This window comes from Takifugu flavidus, chromosome 18 (genome assembly GCF_003711565.1).
Source record: "Takifugu flavidus isolate HTHZ2018 chromosome 18, ASM371156v2, whole genome shotgun sequence".
NCBI classification, from domain to species: Eukaryota; Metazoa; Chordata; class Actinopteri; order Tetraodontiformes; family Tetraodontidae; genus Takifugu; species Takifugu flavidus.
The window spans coordinates 222,046-242,596 of record NC_079537.1 but is presented as its reverse complement, the minus strand read 5'-3'; the positions used below and the strand labels follow the sequence as shown (position 1 = coordinate 242,596).

The 20,551-nt window shown below is 40.9% G+C and overlaps 1 protein-coding gene across 8 annotated transcripts in view; it reads right to left on the bottom strand.

The window, feature by feature from the left end:
* The window catches only part of LOC130514479 (RNA binding protein fox-1 homolog 2-like), a 45,887-nt gene that overhangs the window by 21,147 nt on the left and 4,189 nt on the right, over positions 1 to 20,551 (bottom strand). For 7 of the 8 annotated variants that reach the window (XR_008947002.1, XR_008947003.1, XR_008947005.1 and 4 more), the window contains exons 2-6: positions 10,258 to 10,308; positions 3,956 to 4,156; positions 3,368 to 3,526; positions 2,837 to 2,890; positions 2,213 to 2,305 (exon numbers count right to left, since the gene is read on the bottom strand). Coding sequence is in view for 3 of the 8 variants with exons in the window: in XM_057014085.1 (XP_056870065.1) it covers positions 2,213 to 2,305; positions 2,837 to 2,890; positions 3,368 to 3,526; positions 3,956 to 4,156; positions 10,258 to 10,308 (558 nt within the window). In the remaining 5 variants the exon portion in view is untranslated. The remainder of the gene's footprint in view (positions 1 to 2,212; positions 2,306 to 2,836; positions 2,891 to 3,367; positions 3,527 to 3,955; positions 4,157 to 10,257; positions 10,309 to 20,551) is intronic. The other variant, XM_057014086.1, reaches the window with a different exon arrangement.

Genomic DNA, 20,551 nt, shown 5'->3' with positions numbered 1-20,551 from the left:
TAGCACCCATAACTGTGACTGTGCCTTTTAACACAGTGCACCTTATGGTCATGAAAATACGGTAGTTGCTTCTGCTGCCTGTCATTAATGTATCAACTTCCTATTTGCACATGAGCAATGATAACTCTACCTAGACAACCTTCCTGAAATGCATTACCAGAGATGTTCAGCCTCATAATACATTAAAAAATAATAGCCTGTTCTTGAAAGAGGTGTCCATACATACTGTGTATGGACTCCTTTTCCAAAGCTTTCTTTTCCTTTTGTTCTATATCATATTAATTGCACACATGCAAATTATGCACTGCTAAACTAAATGAAAGAACACAAAGCAACTCCAACATTAATGAAGAAGAGTGCCAGTTACCACTGCAGTAAAATCCACCATCCCTTTAACTTATAGAACCATTCAGTAAATAGGAATAGCTAATATCTGAATATAATATCTCAGCTCTTTTAAGGCAGACATATAATTTCACAACTAAAATGTCAGCAACCAATACAAAATGCTTTCTTGATAAGTTTGGCTATTTTCTTGGTAAGATTATCGGTAAATGTTTTTCGACAGTAATTGTGCACATTTTTAAATATCAAGCCCATGCATCATACCGACTCCACAGGCCTTCTACTGGTAGTACAACATGCAATTAATACAGAACCACACTATACAACATGCAAAGAATCAACTAAGAAGAAAACTGTCTCATAATTTGTGAAGATGACATGTGTCATGCAAAGACTTGTGAAGGTAAACCAACACAAGACTGATGCGGAGTAAACTTCAAAATTTGTCCAGCTTGCTGATTGACTGAAGGCATCTGAGGGAATAGGGATACATTTTCAATCTTGACCACACTGCAGTAGAACTGAGAGCAAAGCACTAATATTAGAACCAGCCGGCTTTAAAAATCATGCAGCATATACCCACACACCACCATGCAGCAGTCGTGGATCAGGATGTACTGATTTCAAATAAACAGCTGGCTAACTTACAAATACAAACACAATAAAGAAAACATACTTCTGAGGTGAAAATCAGCACATGCTTACATTTTAAAACTATAAATATCAAGACACAAATAACAAGTAGCGTAAATTCCGCACTATAGAACGCACCTGACCTTAAGCCGCACCCCCCAAATTTCATAAAATTTAAGAAAAAAATACACATATAAGCCGCACCTGGCTATAAGCCACAGGTGGCCACTTTGCATTATGAGATCTTTATGGTACACAGATCATTTTAAATGTTTAATTACTAAACACAGCTATAACACAGCAACAAAATGACATTGCAATAACACTGGTTAAAAAAATAATGAGCCTGCCGGCTGTTGATCGCTAGCCTTTAACTTAAAAGCTGCATTGTGTGTTATCCATGGTGAGGGTATGTACATGAAGTGCAAAAAGACTGTTCAAAACACAATTAAAATAGCATCTTCCTCGGCACGTTATCTCTTCTCGGCACTGTATTTCTTCAACATCTGGCTTGCCCTGCTGGAGCACCCTCTGGGGGCCGTAAATATCCATTCAAATTGAGGACGTCTCAAAATTCCATAAATAAGCTGCATTGCTCTATAAGCCACGGGAGTCAAAGCGTGAGAAAAAAGCAGTGGCTTATATTACGGAATTTACGGTACACAGATAGTTGGAATTAAACCAAAGTTAATTTTACATGCATTCAGCTACTTTTGCACCAGGGCCAAAAGCTTGTCACAACCACTTGGCTAAAGCACGACATGAAAGGGGACGCAGTGTTCTACTCTAAGAACATAAATAAGAGCATCTCACAGTGCTGCCATGCATCATCCAATCACAACATTCCTTACATGTCCCTCAAGTGCCAACTTACAATAACATCATTTTTATTGCAAATAAAATTTAACAGTGTGGCTAAAAATGGCGCATCAGTGAATAATAATAAATAAAACCTTAAAACACAACTTGATGATGGTGAGCATGCTTGATGTGTTGTTCTTGCACCACCCAGGCATTCCCACCACAAACCAAACAGAAATCAATCTCAAGATTCAGAAAGCAGTCTTTGTTCATCTAAAAACATATTACAGATAACCAGGGCATAAGATACTAGAGGGCTGCATCAGATCATATGACAAGAGGGAGCATGGAACCCAGTACCAGCAGTTAGCAAGCATTATAATGATGAGATTATCGGGACAACAGATGAAAACAGAGAAGGGGAAGAACTTACCTCAATCTTTCGACCTTCTACTTGTGTGCCATGAAGCTTTTCTCTGGCTTTCTCTGCATCAGTGCTATTCTCAAAGGTCACAAAGCCAAAACCCTGTGGTACAAGAAGAACAGAGATGTAACAGTCCTTGCTGTTCATTCATGTTACCTGATGCCATCTATATACATTTGTCCATTATTTCAACAAAATCAAAGAAAGGAAAAAATGTCCTCTTCAGGCTAAAGTTAGCCTGCTAATAAGCCAGAACACAGCTTCATGGTCAAAAGATCAGATATGATCAGTAAAATCTAATATGGGTTGCTCTGAAAAGTAGATCTAATGGGAGCTCTAAAATTTTAAACCTAAATATTTAACTTCAAAAACATGGCATGTCCTTAGACACAAAACTCATAACTCATAATGGCAAGCAGTTGAAAGAGTATACATTTCTATAATCTGATAAATGCAAATAACATGGACCATCATTTTTAGTTAGGCAATGTAAGTTGAATCAGTTGACCATCTATTACATCAGCTCCAGGTTACAGTTGGCCCGTAACTGCAGGATCTGGAAAATGGACTATATAAAGAGAAATACAAATCAAGCATAAGTATTGTAGTATTTAAAAAATTATGGAAACTCACCTTTGACCCCCTCTCATTGAAAATAATCTCTACATCAAGAATCTTTCCAAAGTGCTGTAAAGAAATGAAAAAACAATAATAATGGAATGAACTATAATTTTATATTTACATGTTAAGAACACAGTTTCTGGAGTTTCTGAAGTTCCTGGAGACATTGTGTGAGTTATAAATGCCTGCCACCATAAGTTCCTTTCAATTGGCAAAAACTATATGTATTTGAACACAATGTGAACGAACAAATCAGTAATAAGATCTGGGTTTTTATCGGCTTGCCTCCAATAGACATGCATTGTGAAAGACAGACCAAGTTGCTAATTGCAACCTTGATGCAAGAGCCAAAGTCCTCACATCATTTGAAGTTGAAGAACAATCCAGCCAGAAAATGAGAAGAAGAAATTTAGGACCTTGTTAAAAGTTACAATTATAATTTTTCTAATCCCTTATTGACTTAACCGGAGGTTAAGGCCAAGTCAAGGCATTTTTATTTATGTATTACACAGAAAGAGCTTTATACCACTCGAGGACTCTTACCCCAAACATCTGCCTGAGGTCAGGGTCCCGAAAGCGGAAGGGAATGTTTGACACATGGAGGCGTTTGGGAGTCCCTTTGGCCTCATTGGGGTCTCCTGCAGGGCCTCCTGGTCCACACTGTAAACTTGCCTCCCCCTGAGATGGCTCCTCTATTTTGTCCTGTGTAGGACAGGCAAGGATTAAGAAACATGGCCGCATTTAGGTCTGGAATATTAAGAAATTAACAAATTATTCCTAATGCTCTCAAATCCAAATATTGCACTCTTAAAGAAGGACAGAACTCTTCACATCTTGATGAATGTGAACTGTTAATGTGTTATACATGGTCAATGTGTCAATGAATACTATTCTTCCTCTTAAATGGTCTATTAATCACATTCAATCTCTTGCGTCGTTTTTAAATCACCCTGGAGAAACAGGGGTGTGTCGCATAGGAAATATTTGATACTGTCTGTAACTGAATGAATAAGCAAATGATTAAATGTTAAAAGTTTCATGCCAGCTGTTTTCCTTTGTGCTTAATCATCAAGTAGTGCACTTATATATGCATGTGTGTGCACACATATACACAACCAAACAAACACATACATCATTACAGTTGGAGGTGGCAGTAGGGGTGGTGCCATTACCACCAGCACTGATGTCTGTGGCACCTTGACTCCCTGCAGCGAACATAGTCCCTGGGTTAAACTCTGACTCTGGCATTCCATTCTGAGGAGGGGGTAAAGGAGGAAACACTGAAAAAGGTGGGGTTATTCCTTCCTGTCCACTTAATGAATCCTGAGAACCCTGCAGCAATGGAGGAAGGGGGAGTGTGTAGAAGAAGAAAAAGAAAAACATAAAATCTCTTAATATCTAAATTCTTCTCTTCAACCCTTCTCTTCATGACCACCATATCTCTGAAGGGCAGGTTTTATCAGTCAGTCAACATTGAAATATTTACTGCCAACACATCTCTTATTAAAGTAAAGTAAAAATTAAACACTTTGATATACAGACATGGTTATTCAATAGACAGAAAATATGACATGGTACATTTATTGTGCTGTGTTGTGCTAACATGAATTCATGTATTTTCTTTTTTAAGGCTACATACAGTATGAACCCAACTAATTATGCATGAGATGCTGGAGCACTTTCGTCCATTAATCAGTAAAACAATCATCTGTCCCTGTTATTTTGCTGCTTCAGTCGTCTTATCTAGTGTCTATGGTGACTCTGAATCACAGGTCTCCTCAATTATTTTAGTCCCTTTTAAGGATTAAAACAAATAATTAATATTTAAGATGCTACTTAGGAAACAATATATATTCTTTTATGCCTCTGTCTAGCTCTTGGTTGAAAAAAGTAGCCTGAGTGAAAGCTGGTTGCACATATGAATCCGCTACCTGAAGCCTCAGTATGGTTGAATGTGCTTGAAGGCAGGACTCACTCTAAAGCGTCCATGAAAAGGGGACGAGGCAACAGTCATGCATTTTAAGTTTAGACAACACAACACAAATGGCAAGTTTCATTAGCAGAAATAACAGCTAATCAGTTGAGCAGGTGTGCAGCAGAGCTACTTGCGGCCAAATTTGTACAGCCTCAGAAAAACTATATTTTGAAAGTCACACACATCTGAGTTGATGTTAAAGAGAAATCCTCTGCCCAATTCTGATCTTGGTGTTTTTGCCTATACTCACAGCTTGTAGGTGAGGATAGAACATTGCCTAATGACTGTGTTTTTTCTTTACCACAAGATACCAATACAAATGCTAGCACCACTGCTGATGCTTTACTGACATGCCAGTACCCCCCCCCCCCCAAAAAAAAATCTTCCCTTTCTCATGAACAAGCAGAGAAGACTATGAGGAAAAGTGTAAGAAATTAGTTAACCCAAATAAGCTTTCAATCCACAGAAAACAGTTGGATGGTTTTTACTGTCAGCCCCTTATAAACTCAAAAACGGAGAAGAACAAAAAAGTTTTTTTCTTGTATCCATTCAGGGGCTGTAACTGCATATGATGGTATTTTATAATTTTTTAATTAGTATATGGTTAATAAAAAAGTATCATTATTAAGTAGCTAACTGGATGAATATAAAAGTAGAAGTATAAAACTATAAAATTATAGAATTAAGAATAAATTTGAATGGCAATTACCTTTTAAATAAACTTAAAAGGTAATGACCTGGATGACTGAGAATTTACACAGACATCTTTTAAATAAAGAAAAATAAGATGTAGAAGAATTAAAACTACCGTATTTTCACGACTATAAGGCGCACCTAAAAGCCTAGAATTTTCTAAAAAAAATCGACGGTGCGCCTTTTAACCCGGTGCGCCTTTTATATGGATTACGGTAATATTGGTTAATCGCGGCTACCGTAGTCAGTAGGCGTGGCCGAAGTCACAGCAGTAAGAGCGATAAATAGGAATTCAGTCCCAAACCATTTCTGTCTGTAAAGACCCCAAAATGGCTCCTTGCAAGAGACACGCTTATGACGCAGAGTTCAAACTGAAGGCTATCAGTCACGCAGTTGAACAAGGAAATAGAGCAGCGGCAAGAGAATTTAACGTGAACGAATCAATGGTGCGGAAGTGGAGGAAGCAACAAGACGACCTGCGCCAGGTAAAGAAGACTCAACGGAGCTTCCGAGGAAACAAAGCAAGAAGTGGATTAACAATGGAACTCCAGCCGCTAAATATTGGTGTCAACGGGGCATTCAAAACTAGACTGCGAACTGCGTGGGAGCGGTGGATGACGGAAGGCGAACACACGTTCACCAAGACGGGAAGACAGCGCCGAGTGACATACGTCACTATCTGCCAGTGGATCGTAAACGCCTGGGCTGATATATCAGTCTCGACCGTGGTCCAAGCTTTCAGGAAGGCAGGGATTGTCACTGAAATGCCAGACAACACCAGCGACACTGACCCTGATGACGACTTTGACGAGACGGAGCCGGCCATGTTGGACGCCGTATTCGCACAACTGTTCAATTCGGACACTGAAGAAGAGGAATTCGAGTGATTCCTGGATGAGGAATGAACTGATAAAGTGAGCTTTACGTGTTTCTTTTGTGTGTTTACAACTTAACAAGGCTGGTCATACTGTGAATATGGACATTACCGTTTGAACAACGCTGTTATATTGCTATTGCTATTGCTTTGCACTACTTCGAGAGTTCGAGTTACCGTATATTGTGTTTGCACTAACGTTTGATTTACCGCAACGGTACTACGTGATAAAAATGTTGCACTAAATCGAAGATTTATTAAACTCCACTATCCACTTGTGGTAAAAATGTTGCACTGCCTGTTATAACTCGCTGTTATTAAAGGAACTGTGTTACGCGAAAACACTACGTCACTCGGGAAAAATAATATTTATTCATTCTGTTTATTCATTTTGGGAGTGAATGGAGTTGTGAGAACGCCGGTTTGTATTCTATTAATAAAGTTTGACTGACTTATCTGACTGTTTTATTGACATTCCTTTTAGCGCAGCTCGAGCTAGTGAATGCGTCATGAAACCACAGGCACTACGCAGTTTCTATGCGCCTTATAACACGGTGCGCCCTGTGTATGAAAATAGTTCTAAAATATGTCGTTAATTGAAGGTGCGCCCTATAATACGGTGCGCCTTATGGTTGTGAAAATATGGTAACTGTTACAGAAAAAAGTTAAAAGACCATTTTGGAGCTAATGAAGGAATTGATTCATTAGCAAGAAATTCCAAAGCAGTGATTGGAAGTGTTTAAAACTGGAGTGGGGGTGCCTGGACAAAAGATACAGTAGAAGAAACTTGATAGAGGAATGAATGATTTCAAGTGCTGATGTGAGAAACAACGAAGGGATGACAAGATTAGGGGTTTTATGCGGTAAGGATTAGAGGATGAACAGCAAATAATCTGTTTTAGGAGCACACACACATTTTCACATACACAAAGATGCATGATCACCAGAAGCGGCGAGAGTTTGTGTAGCAGAAACAGAAGCAAAAAAGCAAAAGAAGCTCTACACTAGAAACTTTAAATGTGTGTACAATTATTTGCAAAAGTATCTTGGAAATCCATGTTTGTATTGAATGTGAACCCACCAACACCAGCTTCTACACATCACAATGTGGGGTATTTGTGACAGATTGTAATAATACACATGGGAGAGGATGAGGAATATGAGAACCTCCCATGTTGTTTTGTAGGCAGGCAGGCTCATAGACCAATACTCCCCTCCTGTGGCAATACTAGTGAGTTACACACCTCATGAGCTGAAGACAAACAGGGATTATCCAGATACATTGTACTTTTATAAAGACACATACACACATTTATAGCATGTATTGCTGAGCCATTTTAGCTGCTCTGCATTTGTTTCTGCGTGCAGTGCACTCTACTCTGAACCCACAATGCACTAATACTACGTAAAAACACTATGAATAAATGGACAGCCAGAATGGAAAAACTCATGGTACTGAGCCCTTACATCAATGGCTGTTTAGATCACTATGCAGACGACAACATAGAGCCAGGTGATTCCTAAAAATTCCATGTCAATTTTTTTGGTTTCTCACAATTATGAAAACAAATTATTCAACATAAAACCATCATTGTCCTATACGCCTTGCATACGTGTTGCCCTCATTCTATCCTGTAATGTAAATGTAGCAGCCCACACTACCTTTTACAGTGGCGTGCTGTGCCCTGCTCCTGAACACACACAACAATTTTACTTCAAACAAGTTTTGCGAAAGAGGAGGGAAAACCTAGCCTGTTTAGAAGACAATGAAAACGGCCACAGTAAAATTGCATTGAATGTATGCTGTTCGTTTCCAGAAGAACGGTGCATGGGATACATGAATCCACAAACTTTTGAAATCAGCCTCCATGGTGTGAAGTTTTGAAAACTTCTATTGACTTAGAAGATCTGTACTCAGTGATGGACTTCAATTTTCACAGTGGTCACTCGTGGTAATGCAGAAAAATCCTACAGGGCCCAGAAAGGATTTCTCCCATAGACTTACACTGAAAAAGAGATTGTGTTGATAGGATGCTTCCAGTTAAAGCTACAATAAATATTTCTCTGTATTCTATATCTTTAAGTCATCAAAAACCTCCACAAGCTTAGAAAATGTGATTCATTTTGCATGGCGTTAGCCCTTTGTGTACAAGCTCTCAACAACATTTACGTGATGTCTCAAAAACCAGCCTGCTTTTAAGTGCAGGAACAGAAATCTTTCATTTTAATTTTGAACATAATTTAATTTTGTGGGTTTGCCTCACATTTATGGGACACTTGACTTTTTAGCCTTTGTTCATAATGATGTAGTAGCCATGGAATGATTGAATTGCTATCAGAGCTATGACACTTGGCATAATGTATAAAATATGTAATTGCTTCAATTATTATACATCAGTATGGAGCTTATTATAGCTATTTTATTTATTATTAATAATAAAGTAATAAATATTTGTACAGCACCTTTCATCCAAAACATGGAGTCCATGTTGCTTTACATAAAAAACTATTGATATCTATAGATATATAGATTTATGTATCTTTACATATCTATATATATATAAACATAGTTTGTTTTTTATGTAAAGTAACTTAATAAAATACACTTAAACAAAGCAAAAATTGAAAAAAAAAATTCGGAGCTGCATAATGACCACTGGACCCACTCGGCCGGCAGCTAGCATAAATAGAGTATTTTTGTATGTGTGCCTCTCCTCTCCTCTCCCCATCCTCTACCTGTCCTCCCCCCTCTCCTCTCTCTCTGTACCCAGTCGGCCATCAGCAGGAGGGTCCCCCTACATGAGCCTGGTCCTGCTCAAGGTTTCTTCGTGTTAAAGGGGAGTTTTTCCTTGCCACTGTTGCTTGTCTGGGGTTAGGCCCTGGGATTCTGGAAAGCGCCTTGAAATAATTTTGATTGTATAAGACGCTATATAAATAAAGATTGATTTGTTTTGGTATCGACATATCAGGCTTTACTCACAACACACAGAAAATTTATGCCTCAAGGCAAGTTTGGATTATAATAGACGCCATATAAATTAAGATGGCTTCATTTAATCTAATTCAAGTGTACAGAGAAATATTGGAAATAAGTTGTAAAGAGTAAATATACAAGAGGAGAAAATGTTGGATATTGTTAAATTCAGTCCAAAAACAATTGTTTGCAAAAATGAACACATTTAAGAACATTTGTATTCAGCATAAATGGCATGTATTAAATGTGTCATTTGAAATGTCCAGTGCTTGTTGTTATCAACATGATTCTAATGCTTCTCGATGCACAGTGTGTGCACGGCGCTAATATGGCTTCCTTCCTCCCGCAATGGTTGGTTACGGCGCCAAAGCTCCTCCCAACACTAGCTCGCTGTTGTTCGACGACGGTGGAAGATGTGCTGAGGACATTGGATGCGCCTCAGAGGTACACATATTTACTGCTCACGCCATTGCGCTCTTTTCTATGTTATTAATAGCATAGATATTTGACTATTGTGTGGGAAAGCAGGCGTAGACGCCCAAGGGTCGCAGTGTTTGTGCGCCTTGGCCTAGCTGTAAAAGAAAGCCTCGACCTTTCCTGAGTTGAGTTGATTTGACAATTATAAAGGAGGCAAGAATATTATTTGCCAGAAAATCAGTTTTCTTTCTCCAAAATTCAACAAATCAACGAAATATTGATTTCCCCTCTCTATCCACACAGTGACCATTAAAGACAAATTTGTTACACTTGGAAAGGATTGTGTCAGTTGCTACTGGTCTGTCAAACACTGCCAACTATTGTCCTGGTACGCTCACGGCAGTATTTCCAGTCATTGCAGATCCACAGGAATGGTATCGTTATCACACCATCGCCGCGTGAACACAGTGCTGGTTTGCATACAGACATTAATTTCTTACCTGACTGTGTGATGGGCACCCATGGAAAGCATGGTTTAAAGGCTCATTGTTCTGCAAAACACAAAATTAGGGAAAATTCTATTAGTGGCTGCCCAGAGATTTTTTTTTTTTTTTAAATAAGCAGATTACTCCCAGTACAATTAACAGTGCAAGAAATAACTACATTAAAGATGTCAAGCAAACAAAAGTAAAGGAGTAAAAATGGTCGAAGAGATTTTAGTAATAATTCATGAAAATGTATAAACTTATTGGAGTTCAAGGTTAATTTAGAAGGTATAAAAAACTTTTTAAAAAAACCTGCTGAACTAACAAATGAAACATCACAAAACACCCTCTCCACATATACTATATATCACAGTATTGTGATTATTGCTGTCAACCTTTCACTTTGGTCTGTTTTTCAGCACCCAGACAAAATCTGTACTTTGATGCAGATATAGATGAGAAAGGAGTTGGACCAGCCATCCAGTTTCACCAAGCGAAGGTGTGACACAGAAGGATGAAGAGAGGAAACATTCCAATGGGAAAGTTAACCAGTTTTTATTCTGACAGCATTGAGAGTTGACACACACAATACAGGTGAGATAAGATAAACTCAATGCAGAATTTCACATTGGAATGAAAGTCTAAAAAGAAAGAGATAGAGGAGATCAGGGATCAGGAATTTATTGAGTGTTTTCTTTGTGTTTTATTATTAGACAGTTGAGAAACAATGTTTCAATCCCATGCTTTGACAGATTACTCCTGACCATTCAGAACACAACTTAAGTGCAAAGCCACAGCCATTATAAAGGCAAATAGGAGTTACGTGTGATCTGAGTGTTGGCCTCTAACAACTTATTCTGGAACCACTATCTGAAAATTTTTTTGAGCAACTACATACATTTCAGAAAAATCTGGAATGTCTGTGCACTGAAGCAAACAGAGACCACAGCAAGAGACAATTGATGATGGTCTGCGGCTAACATGACCAAAATAACTATTGTTCAATCCTTGAAGTATTACACAAATTTAAAGAAGCCTTTCTAAAATCAAATAGTGGACGCAGTGTGTTTGTAGTGGAGTCAAATCTGCACTGCAAACAGATGCAATTTGTTGCTTGTTGACAGATTTTTTAAAAATTCAAATGTATCAGCAAAAAGTTTCATTACTTTCAGTAATTCAACTGAAAAAGTGAAACTCGCATAGATTCTTTACACACACCTACTGATTTATTTTAAGTGTCTTTTCCCTTGAATTTTAGTGATTTTGGATTACAGCTAAAATCCGAAATCAAGTCTTGGTTTACAACAGGATTTTGCTCCCAGATGGACATGACTGAAACACCGCCCAAGGGGAAATCAAAAAATTATGTTTCATGTTTCGATTTGTTTGTGTGATATTCTGATATTAAATGTGACCCAGAAACCTGTGTCCTCACAAATCATGGTAAGGCTGATGTACTTCTCTTCACACTCTCCCAACCCTGTTTTCCTGGGCATGCATGCCAATTGAAGAGTGGTATCCTGCTGTGAATTTACAACCATAACTGGGACCTGCGTTTTAAAACTGGTAAATTATTATCCACCAATAGATAAAGATGCCATGTTCATTTACAATTTCATTTACATAATCTGTAGATTAAAGACAATACAACTGTTTGTAACTCAGTATCAGAGACTTGATTTGATTGACTTCCACAGTTATATGTTGAACCTCCTAACCCTTATAACAGAGCTCTGTGGAGCTCCAAAATGATACCTGTGTTTTGACACTTTCAAAAAGTTCTCTGATTACATCATAGTAGGGCTCAAGTGCAGCAATATTACTCAAAACCTATGCTTGAAACTAAAAACTTAGTTCTTTTGTGTGTGGAAATCAAAACAATTCCCACCACTTACTGGGATTTCCGTTCAGAATGAATGAAATTGCTTTCGGGAGGCACTTAATAGTAATCCTGTGAAAAGTTGTCCCCTACCAAGGCAAAAAGGTATTATGTCTTGACACAGGACTGTACAGTCCAGACTTGTGATCTTATTGGACCAAGACATGAGAGGCGACGGGCAGGGCTGGCAATCCTCAATGCTCCCCGGCTCAGTGCCTGTATATTGGAGTTTATCCCGGTGAATGAGAGGGTAGCCTCCCTTCGCCTTCGGGTGGGGGGACGGATCCTGACTGTTGTTTGTGCCTATGGCCCAAACAGCAGTTCAGCGTATTCACCCTTTTTGGAGTCCTTTGAGGGAGTGCTGGAGAGTGCTCCTTCTGGGGGTTCCCTCATTCTCCTGGGTGACTTCAATGCTCACGTTGGCAGCAACAGTGAGACCTGGAGAGGTGTGATTGGGGAGAATGGCCCCCCTGATCTGAACCCGAATGGTGTTCTGTTGTTGGGCTTCTGTGCTCGTCTCAGATTGTCCATAACGAAAACCTTGTTCAGGCATAAAGGCATCCACATGTGCACTTGGCACCAGGACACCTTAGGCCACAGATCGATGATTGACTTTGTGGTCGTGTCATTGGATTTGCGGCCGCATGTTCTGGACACTCGGGTGAAGAGAGGGGCAGAGCTGTCAACTGATGATGAGTTGGCTCCGATGGTGGGGAAGGATGCCGGACAGACCCGGCATGCCCAAACGTGTTGTGAGGGTCTCCTGGGAACGCCTGGCAGAGTCTCCTGTCAGAAGGAGCTTCAACGCACACCTCCGGGAGAGCTTTGACCCTGTCCCAGGGGAGGCGGAGGACATTGAGTCCGAGTGGACCATGTTCCGTGCCTCCATTGTTGAGGCGACTGACTGGTGCTGTGGCCGCAAGGTGGTTGGTGCCTGTCGTGGCGGCAATGCCCGAACCCGCTGGTGGACACCAGTGGTGAGGGATGCCGTCAGGCTGAAGAAGGAGTCATATCGGGCCTTACTGGCCTGTGGGACTCCTGAGGCAGCAGATAGGTACCGGCAGGCCAAGCAGAGTGCAGCTACGGCTGTTGCCGAGGCAAAGACCCGGGCATAGGAAGAGTTCGGTGGCCATGGAGAAGACTTCTGGACAGCTTCGAAAAGGTTCTGCACCACCATCCGGCGTCTGAGGAAGGGGAAGCAGTGCACTGTCAAAACTGTGTATAGTGGCGATGGTGTGCTGCTGACCTCAACTCGGGATGTTGTGGATCGGTGGAAGGAATACTTCGAGGACCTCCTCAATCCCACCAACGCGCCTTCCAGTGAGGAAGCAGGGCCTGGGGACCTGGGGATAGGCTCTCATATCTCTGGGGCTGAAGTTACCGAGGTAGTCAAAAAACTCCTTGGTTGCAAGGCCCCGGGGGTGGATGAGATCCGCCCAGAGTTCCTTAAGGCTCTGGATGTTGTAGGGCTGTCGTGGTTGACTTGACTCTGCAACATCGCGTGGACATCAGGGGCGGTGCCGCTGGATTGGCAGACCGGGGTGGTAGTCTTTTTAAGAAGGGGGACCAGAGGGTGTGTTCCAACTATAGGGAGATCACATTCCTCAGCCTCCCTGGTAAGGTCTATTCAGGGGTACTGGACAGGAGGGTCCGCCGGATAGTCGAATCTCAGATTCAGGAGGAGCAATGTGGTTTTCGTCCTGGGCGTGGAACGGTGGACCAGCTCTACACCCTCAGCAGGGTCTTTGAGGATGCATGGGTTTTTGCCCAACCAGTGTGTTTTTTGGACTTGGAGAAGGCATTCGACCGTGTCCCTCGGGGGGTCCTGTAGGGGGTTCTCCGAGAGTATGGGGTGTTGGGCCGTCCGCTCCCTGTACGATCGGCGTCAGAGTTTGGTCCGCATTGCTGGCAGTAAGTTGAACTCGTTTACAGTGAGGGTGGGTCTCCGCCAGGGCTGCCCTTTGTCACAAATTCTGTTCCTAACTTTTATGGACAGAATTTCTCGCCGCAGTCATACTGTTGAGGGGGTCCGGTTTGGTAACCTCGGGATCGGGTCTCTGCTCTTTGCAGATGATGTGGTCCTGTTGGCCTCCTCGGCCTGTGACCTCCAATTATTGCTGGATCGGTTCGCCGCCGAGTGTGAAGCGGCTGGGATGAGAATCAGCACCTCCAAATCCGAGGCCATGGTTCTCAGTCAGAAAAAGGTGGAGTGCCTTCTCCCGGTCAAGGAGGAGATCCTGCCCCAAGTGGAGGAGTTCAAGTACATCAGGGTCTGGTTCACGAGTGAGGGAAGAATGGAGCAGGAGATCGACAGGCGGATCGGTGCGGCATCAGCGGTAATACGGACTTTGCACCGGTCCGTTGTGGTGAAGAGAGAGCTGAGCCAAAAGGCGAAGCTCTCGATTTACCGGTCGACCTTCGTTCCTACCCTAACCTATGGTCATGAGCTTTAGGTAATGACCGAAAGAACAAAATCACGAAATAAGCTTCCTCCGTAGGGTGGCTGGGCTCTCCCTTAGAGATAGGGTGAGAAGCTTTGCCATCCGGGAGGAGCTCAGAGTAGAGCCGCTGCTCCTCCACGTTGAGAGAAACCAGATGAGGTGGCTTGGGCATCTAGTCAGGATGCCCCCTGGACGCCTCGCTGGTGAGGTGTTCAGGGCATATTCCTCCGGTCTTCCCCCGGGAAGACCCAGGATACATTGGAGAGACTATGTCTCTCGGTTGGCCTGGGAACACCTGGGGATTCCTCCGGATGAGCTGGAAGAAGTAGCTGTGGAGAAGGAAGTCTGAGCCTCTCTGCTTAGGCTGCTGCCCCGTGACCCGACCCCGGATAAGCGGTGGGAGGGAAGGAGGGAGGGAGGATGGACGGATGGATGGATGGATGGATGGATGGATGGATGGATGGATAATGCTTCCCCACGCTGTTTTTCCCCTCTCATTAATAATAGACATTACTGTACATACAGAACACTGGATTCATGGTTGGAGTATGTTGAGGCCGTCTTGATTACCACTAGCCTACGGTACAGTGGGACCTCTACTTACAAACGTCTCTACATGCGGAATTTTCAGGTTACGAAACGTCTCAACGGGAAGATATTTCCTCTTGTTATGAAAGAAATTTCAGGATACAAAAGGCAAAAATCCGCTACTCGCAGCTCGCGGAGTTTAGCGAACGCAAACATGCTTGTAGCTGCTCTGCCATTGGCTATCGCCTAGCATCTTCCTGTCATCCCATTGGCTAGGAGGGACGTCAATATATACAGGTACGTGTGTATCCCAGCGTCGTCTTCGTTTAACTTTTATTCACTCTGGACCCCAGGAATATGATGGAGAAAAGTGAAAGAAAGAAAAGAAGAAAGAAAAGAAGAAAAGAAGAAGAAGAGAGCTTTTTGTCCATACAAATGAAGCAAGAAATAATAGAAAAGCATTAAAAAGGGATGCGTTTGGTTGATCTCGCCAAAGAATATGGACATAACCAGGATTTATTGTTGGTGTTCGAATGTTTGTCCATTAGATGGCGGTGTTACCACAAGTGTTAACGTTCTTTGCTAGTAATGATGGCTAATGTAAGATTAGCCTGTAATGAAGTTCATTTTGTTCCTGGAGAAGCCTTGCACTGAATTCCTACATTTATTGTGCGGTAATCTAATTGTAACATGTATTTGTTACATGTTTTGATGCATTTTTATGATTTATTAAAAAAAATTATGTCCGAATTTTTGGGGGTTTGGAACAGATTAGGGCATTTACATGGAAAACACATCTCTACTTACGTAATTTTCAGGTTATGAAATAAGTTCCGGAACCATTTAATTTCGTAAGTAGAGGTTCCACTGTACCTCTTTGCCATGGGAGGGGTCATCAATTACAAGGTATTCTGGAACTGTCATGACCCAGTTAGCATGGAAACACAACTTGTTCATGTTTGATAAATGTTTTGTGGCGTGGGTTTCACTTCACAAAATGGATAAAACATATAGACTTCATCATTTGACACATTTGGAAAAGTTCATCCTGTTTTGTTAATTTGGTTTTAAAGTTCTGAAGTTCTTTTCTTTTCGTAATCATGTTTTGTGGCATGTCAAAATTTGTATAGAGACTTTGTAAAAGTATTTCATAAATGTTATTGTTTTATTGTACTTCTCAGCCACAATAACATCCCTGGGTTTTTTTTTTTTTAATCAACCATATTGTGAATGCTGCAAATGAAGATCAGAGACATGGCCTACAGAGAGCTGTTGGGAGCAGCTGGTGGACTGGTGCAGGGACAACTTGATCATGAATGTGGACAAAATCAGTGAGGTCACTGGCAACATCAGGAAGAACCAGTCCCAGCCATGCTCCATTTTTAATTAACAAATCGCTGGAGTGTGGTGGTTGTAAGCACCACAGAGTTCAGATGACAGATGACATCACCTTGTCCAAAACAAAGCTCACAGTACCGCATCTTTGTGTGGTATGGCGGCTTCAGATCCTTTGTCTGGAGGAATGTGAGGAGGGAGGCGAGAACAGCAGAGACTTCTCTTCCATCAATTCAGCACATGGCACCAAAGCACTAAATATTCACAGCTGTATATCACACCTTCCCCATGGACTATTCTTTCTGCTAACCTCTGGAAAAAGGTTCCACAGCACTCATTGCAGGATTAGCAGGTTCTGCAAGAGCTTTTTCCCCTCAGGCTATCAGGATGCTGAACTCTAAAATATACATCTTCTAACCAGTATTAGGGGTAATGACTTTTCAGTTCAGTTCAATTCTTTACTGGAAAAGGAAAACAATATCAGTGTTGGGAGTTGAACTCCCTCTGCAGTTGACTATTAATTAAAGCCTTTGTTAAACAGGAGTAACAGTTTCTTAAGGAATACTGCACAGTCATCAATTCACTGACTGCAGCTTTGAATACATCGCAAGGCTGTTACAATGGGAGTCTCCTGGCAATGCTGGAGATTTTGATGTCAAAGACACTGGCACTGGAAAATTGTCTCTCTGGGATGACAGCCTGGTTTCTCAATGCTATATTACATTTATGTTTTTTTTTAAATAATTTAAAATCTTTAATCAAAATCCACTGTTTCTACATTGTATTTTATGTATTGTGCACCGCAAAAAAAGTTTGCATAGTCAGTCATTATTTTGCATGACATTTGCAGGCTGTCAAGAGAATATCTCATATCTGCAGAGAATATCTTAGCAAAAATAAAATATTTGAAAAGTAAATAGTAACATGTAAAGGTTCAGTTTTTGAGCAACTACACCAACTTCCTCATTTTACACAATTTCACCATGTATAAAAAACTGATTAGTTTCTAATCACACGCACATACACATATATATACACACACATACATACTGTATATACGTGTGCGTGTGTGTACACACATACCGTACATACAGAGAGAGAGAATGTATGGAGTTAGGGTTAGACAGACAGACAGACAGACAGACAGACAGACAGACAGACAGACAGACATTCATTCATTCATTCAGCTGGTTATGCCACGTGAGAGAGGGCAATCAAGTCACGACTAATCATAAAGATGGCCTATGCAGTTGGCTTTTGTGCACAAGTAGCACTCAAAGATATACTATAAGCTGACCAAAAACAAGTGTGATATGGTATAGCAAAACAAATAAAAAGTATTTGGAAACAGATGAAGGGACATCCAAAGAGAATAGGGATATGGCAACAATTAAAAGAAAACTGTAAAGAATGAGAAAGAAATGTTTTTCTTTAATGCCACAGGGAGTGTGTCCAAACTCAAATCTGTCCTCTCTTTACCCTGTCTGAAACAGCCTTTTCTTTGTCTCTGTTCTCTACTTCCTGTTTCATCTGGAACCAATTTCATCCCTCGTGCCTCATTCCCAAGAGTAGACCCTCGCTGCCAATGAGCTTCACAGACTTGAACACTCCTACATTGCTGGTGCATAGGCCAACATATGCAGAAATGAAAGTGTTCATTTACGGCAGACTCTTCATTCTAAATGCCGTGTGTAATCTGACCTTTGAAACGAGCAACACTCCCCTGCACTGCACTTCAACACAGAACCAGGTTGATAGTGTGGATTCCATTTAAGATTTTTCTTTGGTTATAAGTAGTACGTATTATTTTACTTTATATTTTATAGCCAAGTGCAAAGAAGACATTTGCAAACTCTAAAGGAAAAAAGTGAAGACAGTTTAAAACAAAATCACAGTGTTTTTGAAATTATAAAGTAACTGCTGCTTCTGCAGTGAATGCAGATGTGCTAATACAAGAGAATAGGAGTGAAGGAGGGAAACAAGCATCTGGAATCAATCAGTCTGCAAGATGGTGATGGTGTGGTGGCTGGATGGGGGAAAACATGACCAAGATATGAAGAGGAAAGAACAGAATGAGATGAAAATATAGACAAATGGAGGTGAAATGATATGGTGACTAAAAGCCAATATAGAAGAAAAAATAGAAAGCAGTGAAGCATTTGTGAAAATGGAGACAATGACTCATAAGTGAAGAACTTCATGTGATTTATGTTTTCTTTAGAGATGGGGGAAGGGACTGGGGCCTGAAGTTGGAGTCTGGTTTTCTGGGACTTGTTTATCTAGACTTACACTGAAAGAAACATGTTCAATCTGTCTCTAAACTGGTGCAATTCTTGATCATTATATAAAAAAGGCACCTATTTTCCAACTAAATACAGTAAAAAAAAAAAAGACTATGTGAGATACTTTCAAAGGATTTTGAGCAAAGTGATAAGTTTGGAGGGCAAAAGAAAGACTAAAACTTCAGGAAGGAATGACAAAAACACTGAAAAGCAGTTTTATACCGAGTGTGTAGAGGGCAAAATGAAAGGGTGTTTCTCGCTTGTGTTTTTTTTTTCCTTCAAATTGCTATTTTGGGCGAAGGAAAAAATTGTAAAGCTGCTGGGGTTAGTAAGTCTGAAGCTGGTATAAAGAGAATAGGATCAGTTGTGTTAAACATTCCAAATTAGACAGAATCAACAGATGGTGAAAGAAGAGGGCAGAGTGAAGGGGTGAGCAGGATAATTAATAGGGCAGCTGCAAGCATCGATAAAAAACAGTTTTTTAATCAAAATTTAAATTAAGAAATAAACTCTGGACCAAAAAAAATGTATGGTGAGCTTTAATTTTTTCAGCTATACAAATTGAGATATGAGGTACATTGACTGAGGTGTAACACATATTTCTATTTGTCATACAGACATCTGACATCAGCAGATGATGGGCAAGATTGGAAATGGATCATAAATAAATACACAAAAATGAAACAAAATGAAATAAACCAAAAGAGGAGTTGTGTGGTTTTTAGCTGTGGTCTACAGACCGGCCTCAAACCCACAGCATGAGGGCTGTTATTTTGTGGCCCCTTACTTGATATCAAAGTTTAGTGTTAGTGTGGCCCGCACATTTTTCTCAAATGCACCTTTTTGCCGAGTTGATGGGCAAGCCGTGCTTACCCTGGGCTTTTGTCTTTAACTTATGGGCTAATGTAGCACAAGCTCATGACAACTTCCGGTGTGGCGTTTGTTGTCAAGTTATTGTGCATTCCCGTTAGGTTGGAAGTTGTTAATTGGAACAGCTTGGATTTCAGCATTCAGACTTCGGAGCTCGGAGATTCTGACTTCCGAGTACAACTTGAACGCACCATAATCGCCAGCACGGATTAGCAACGGTTGAACTTGCTAAAAATGTGATTCCAGAGTGACACCAAGTAGAAGGACAATATATCCTGTCTTCAAGCCCCAGTTATATCTTTCTCAAAACCTGCAGTGAAAAGAAAAGTTGGTGAAGAGCAAAGATAATATCAGGAAAAGTGGAAGACAGCTTATTTTTTTGTTAAGCACAGAGGCTGCCCGACATGTCTTATATGCACCGAGAAAGTTACGATGCACATGAATGCAACATCAGACGTCATTACTTAATTAGACATGTTGATAAGTATGCAAAATACCAGGGAGAGGAGGGAGAGAAACGGGGTGCCAATCTTAAAATGTGCCTTCTGAAGTGACAAGATGTTTTCAAAAAAGCAAGCAAAGATAATGATGCAGCAATCGAAGTTGGCTCCGTGGTGAGTTAATTGATTGCGAAGTTGGGAAAGCAATCCAAAGAAGGCGAGTTTGTTAAAAAGTGCATGTTACAGGTTGCAAGTATAGTCTGTCTGGAAAAGAAGGGTCAGATAAGCAACATCAGCCTTTCAACCAACACAGTGGCAGAGCGCTGTCAGGTAACATATATGATAAATTGTGTGAGAAAGCCAAACGTTTCTGCGCATGCTCAGTTGCTCTCAATGAGAGCACAGACATCACTGACAATGCGCAGCTCGCAATCTATGCCTGTGGTGGTGAGTTTTGAAGTGACAGAGGAGTTGCTCACAATAATCCCAGTGCATGGCCATACCACTTCTCAGGAGATATTTTGCCAGCTGTGT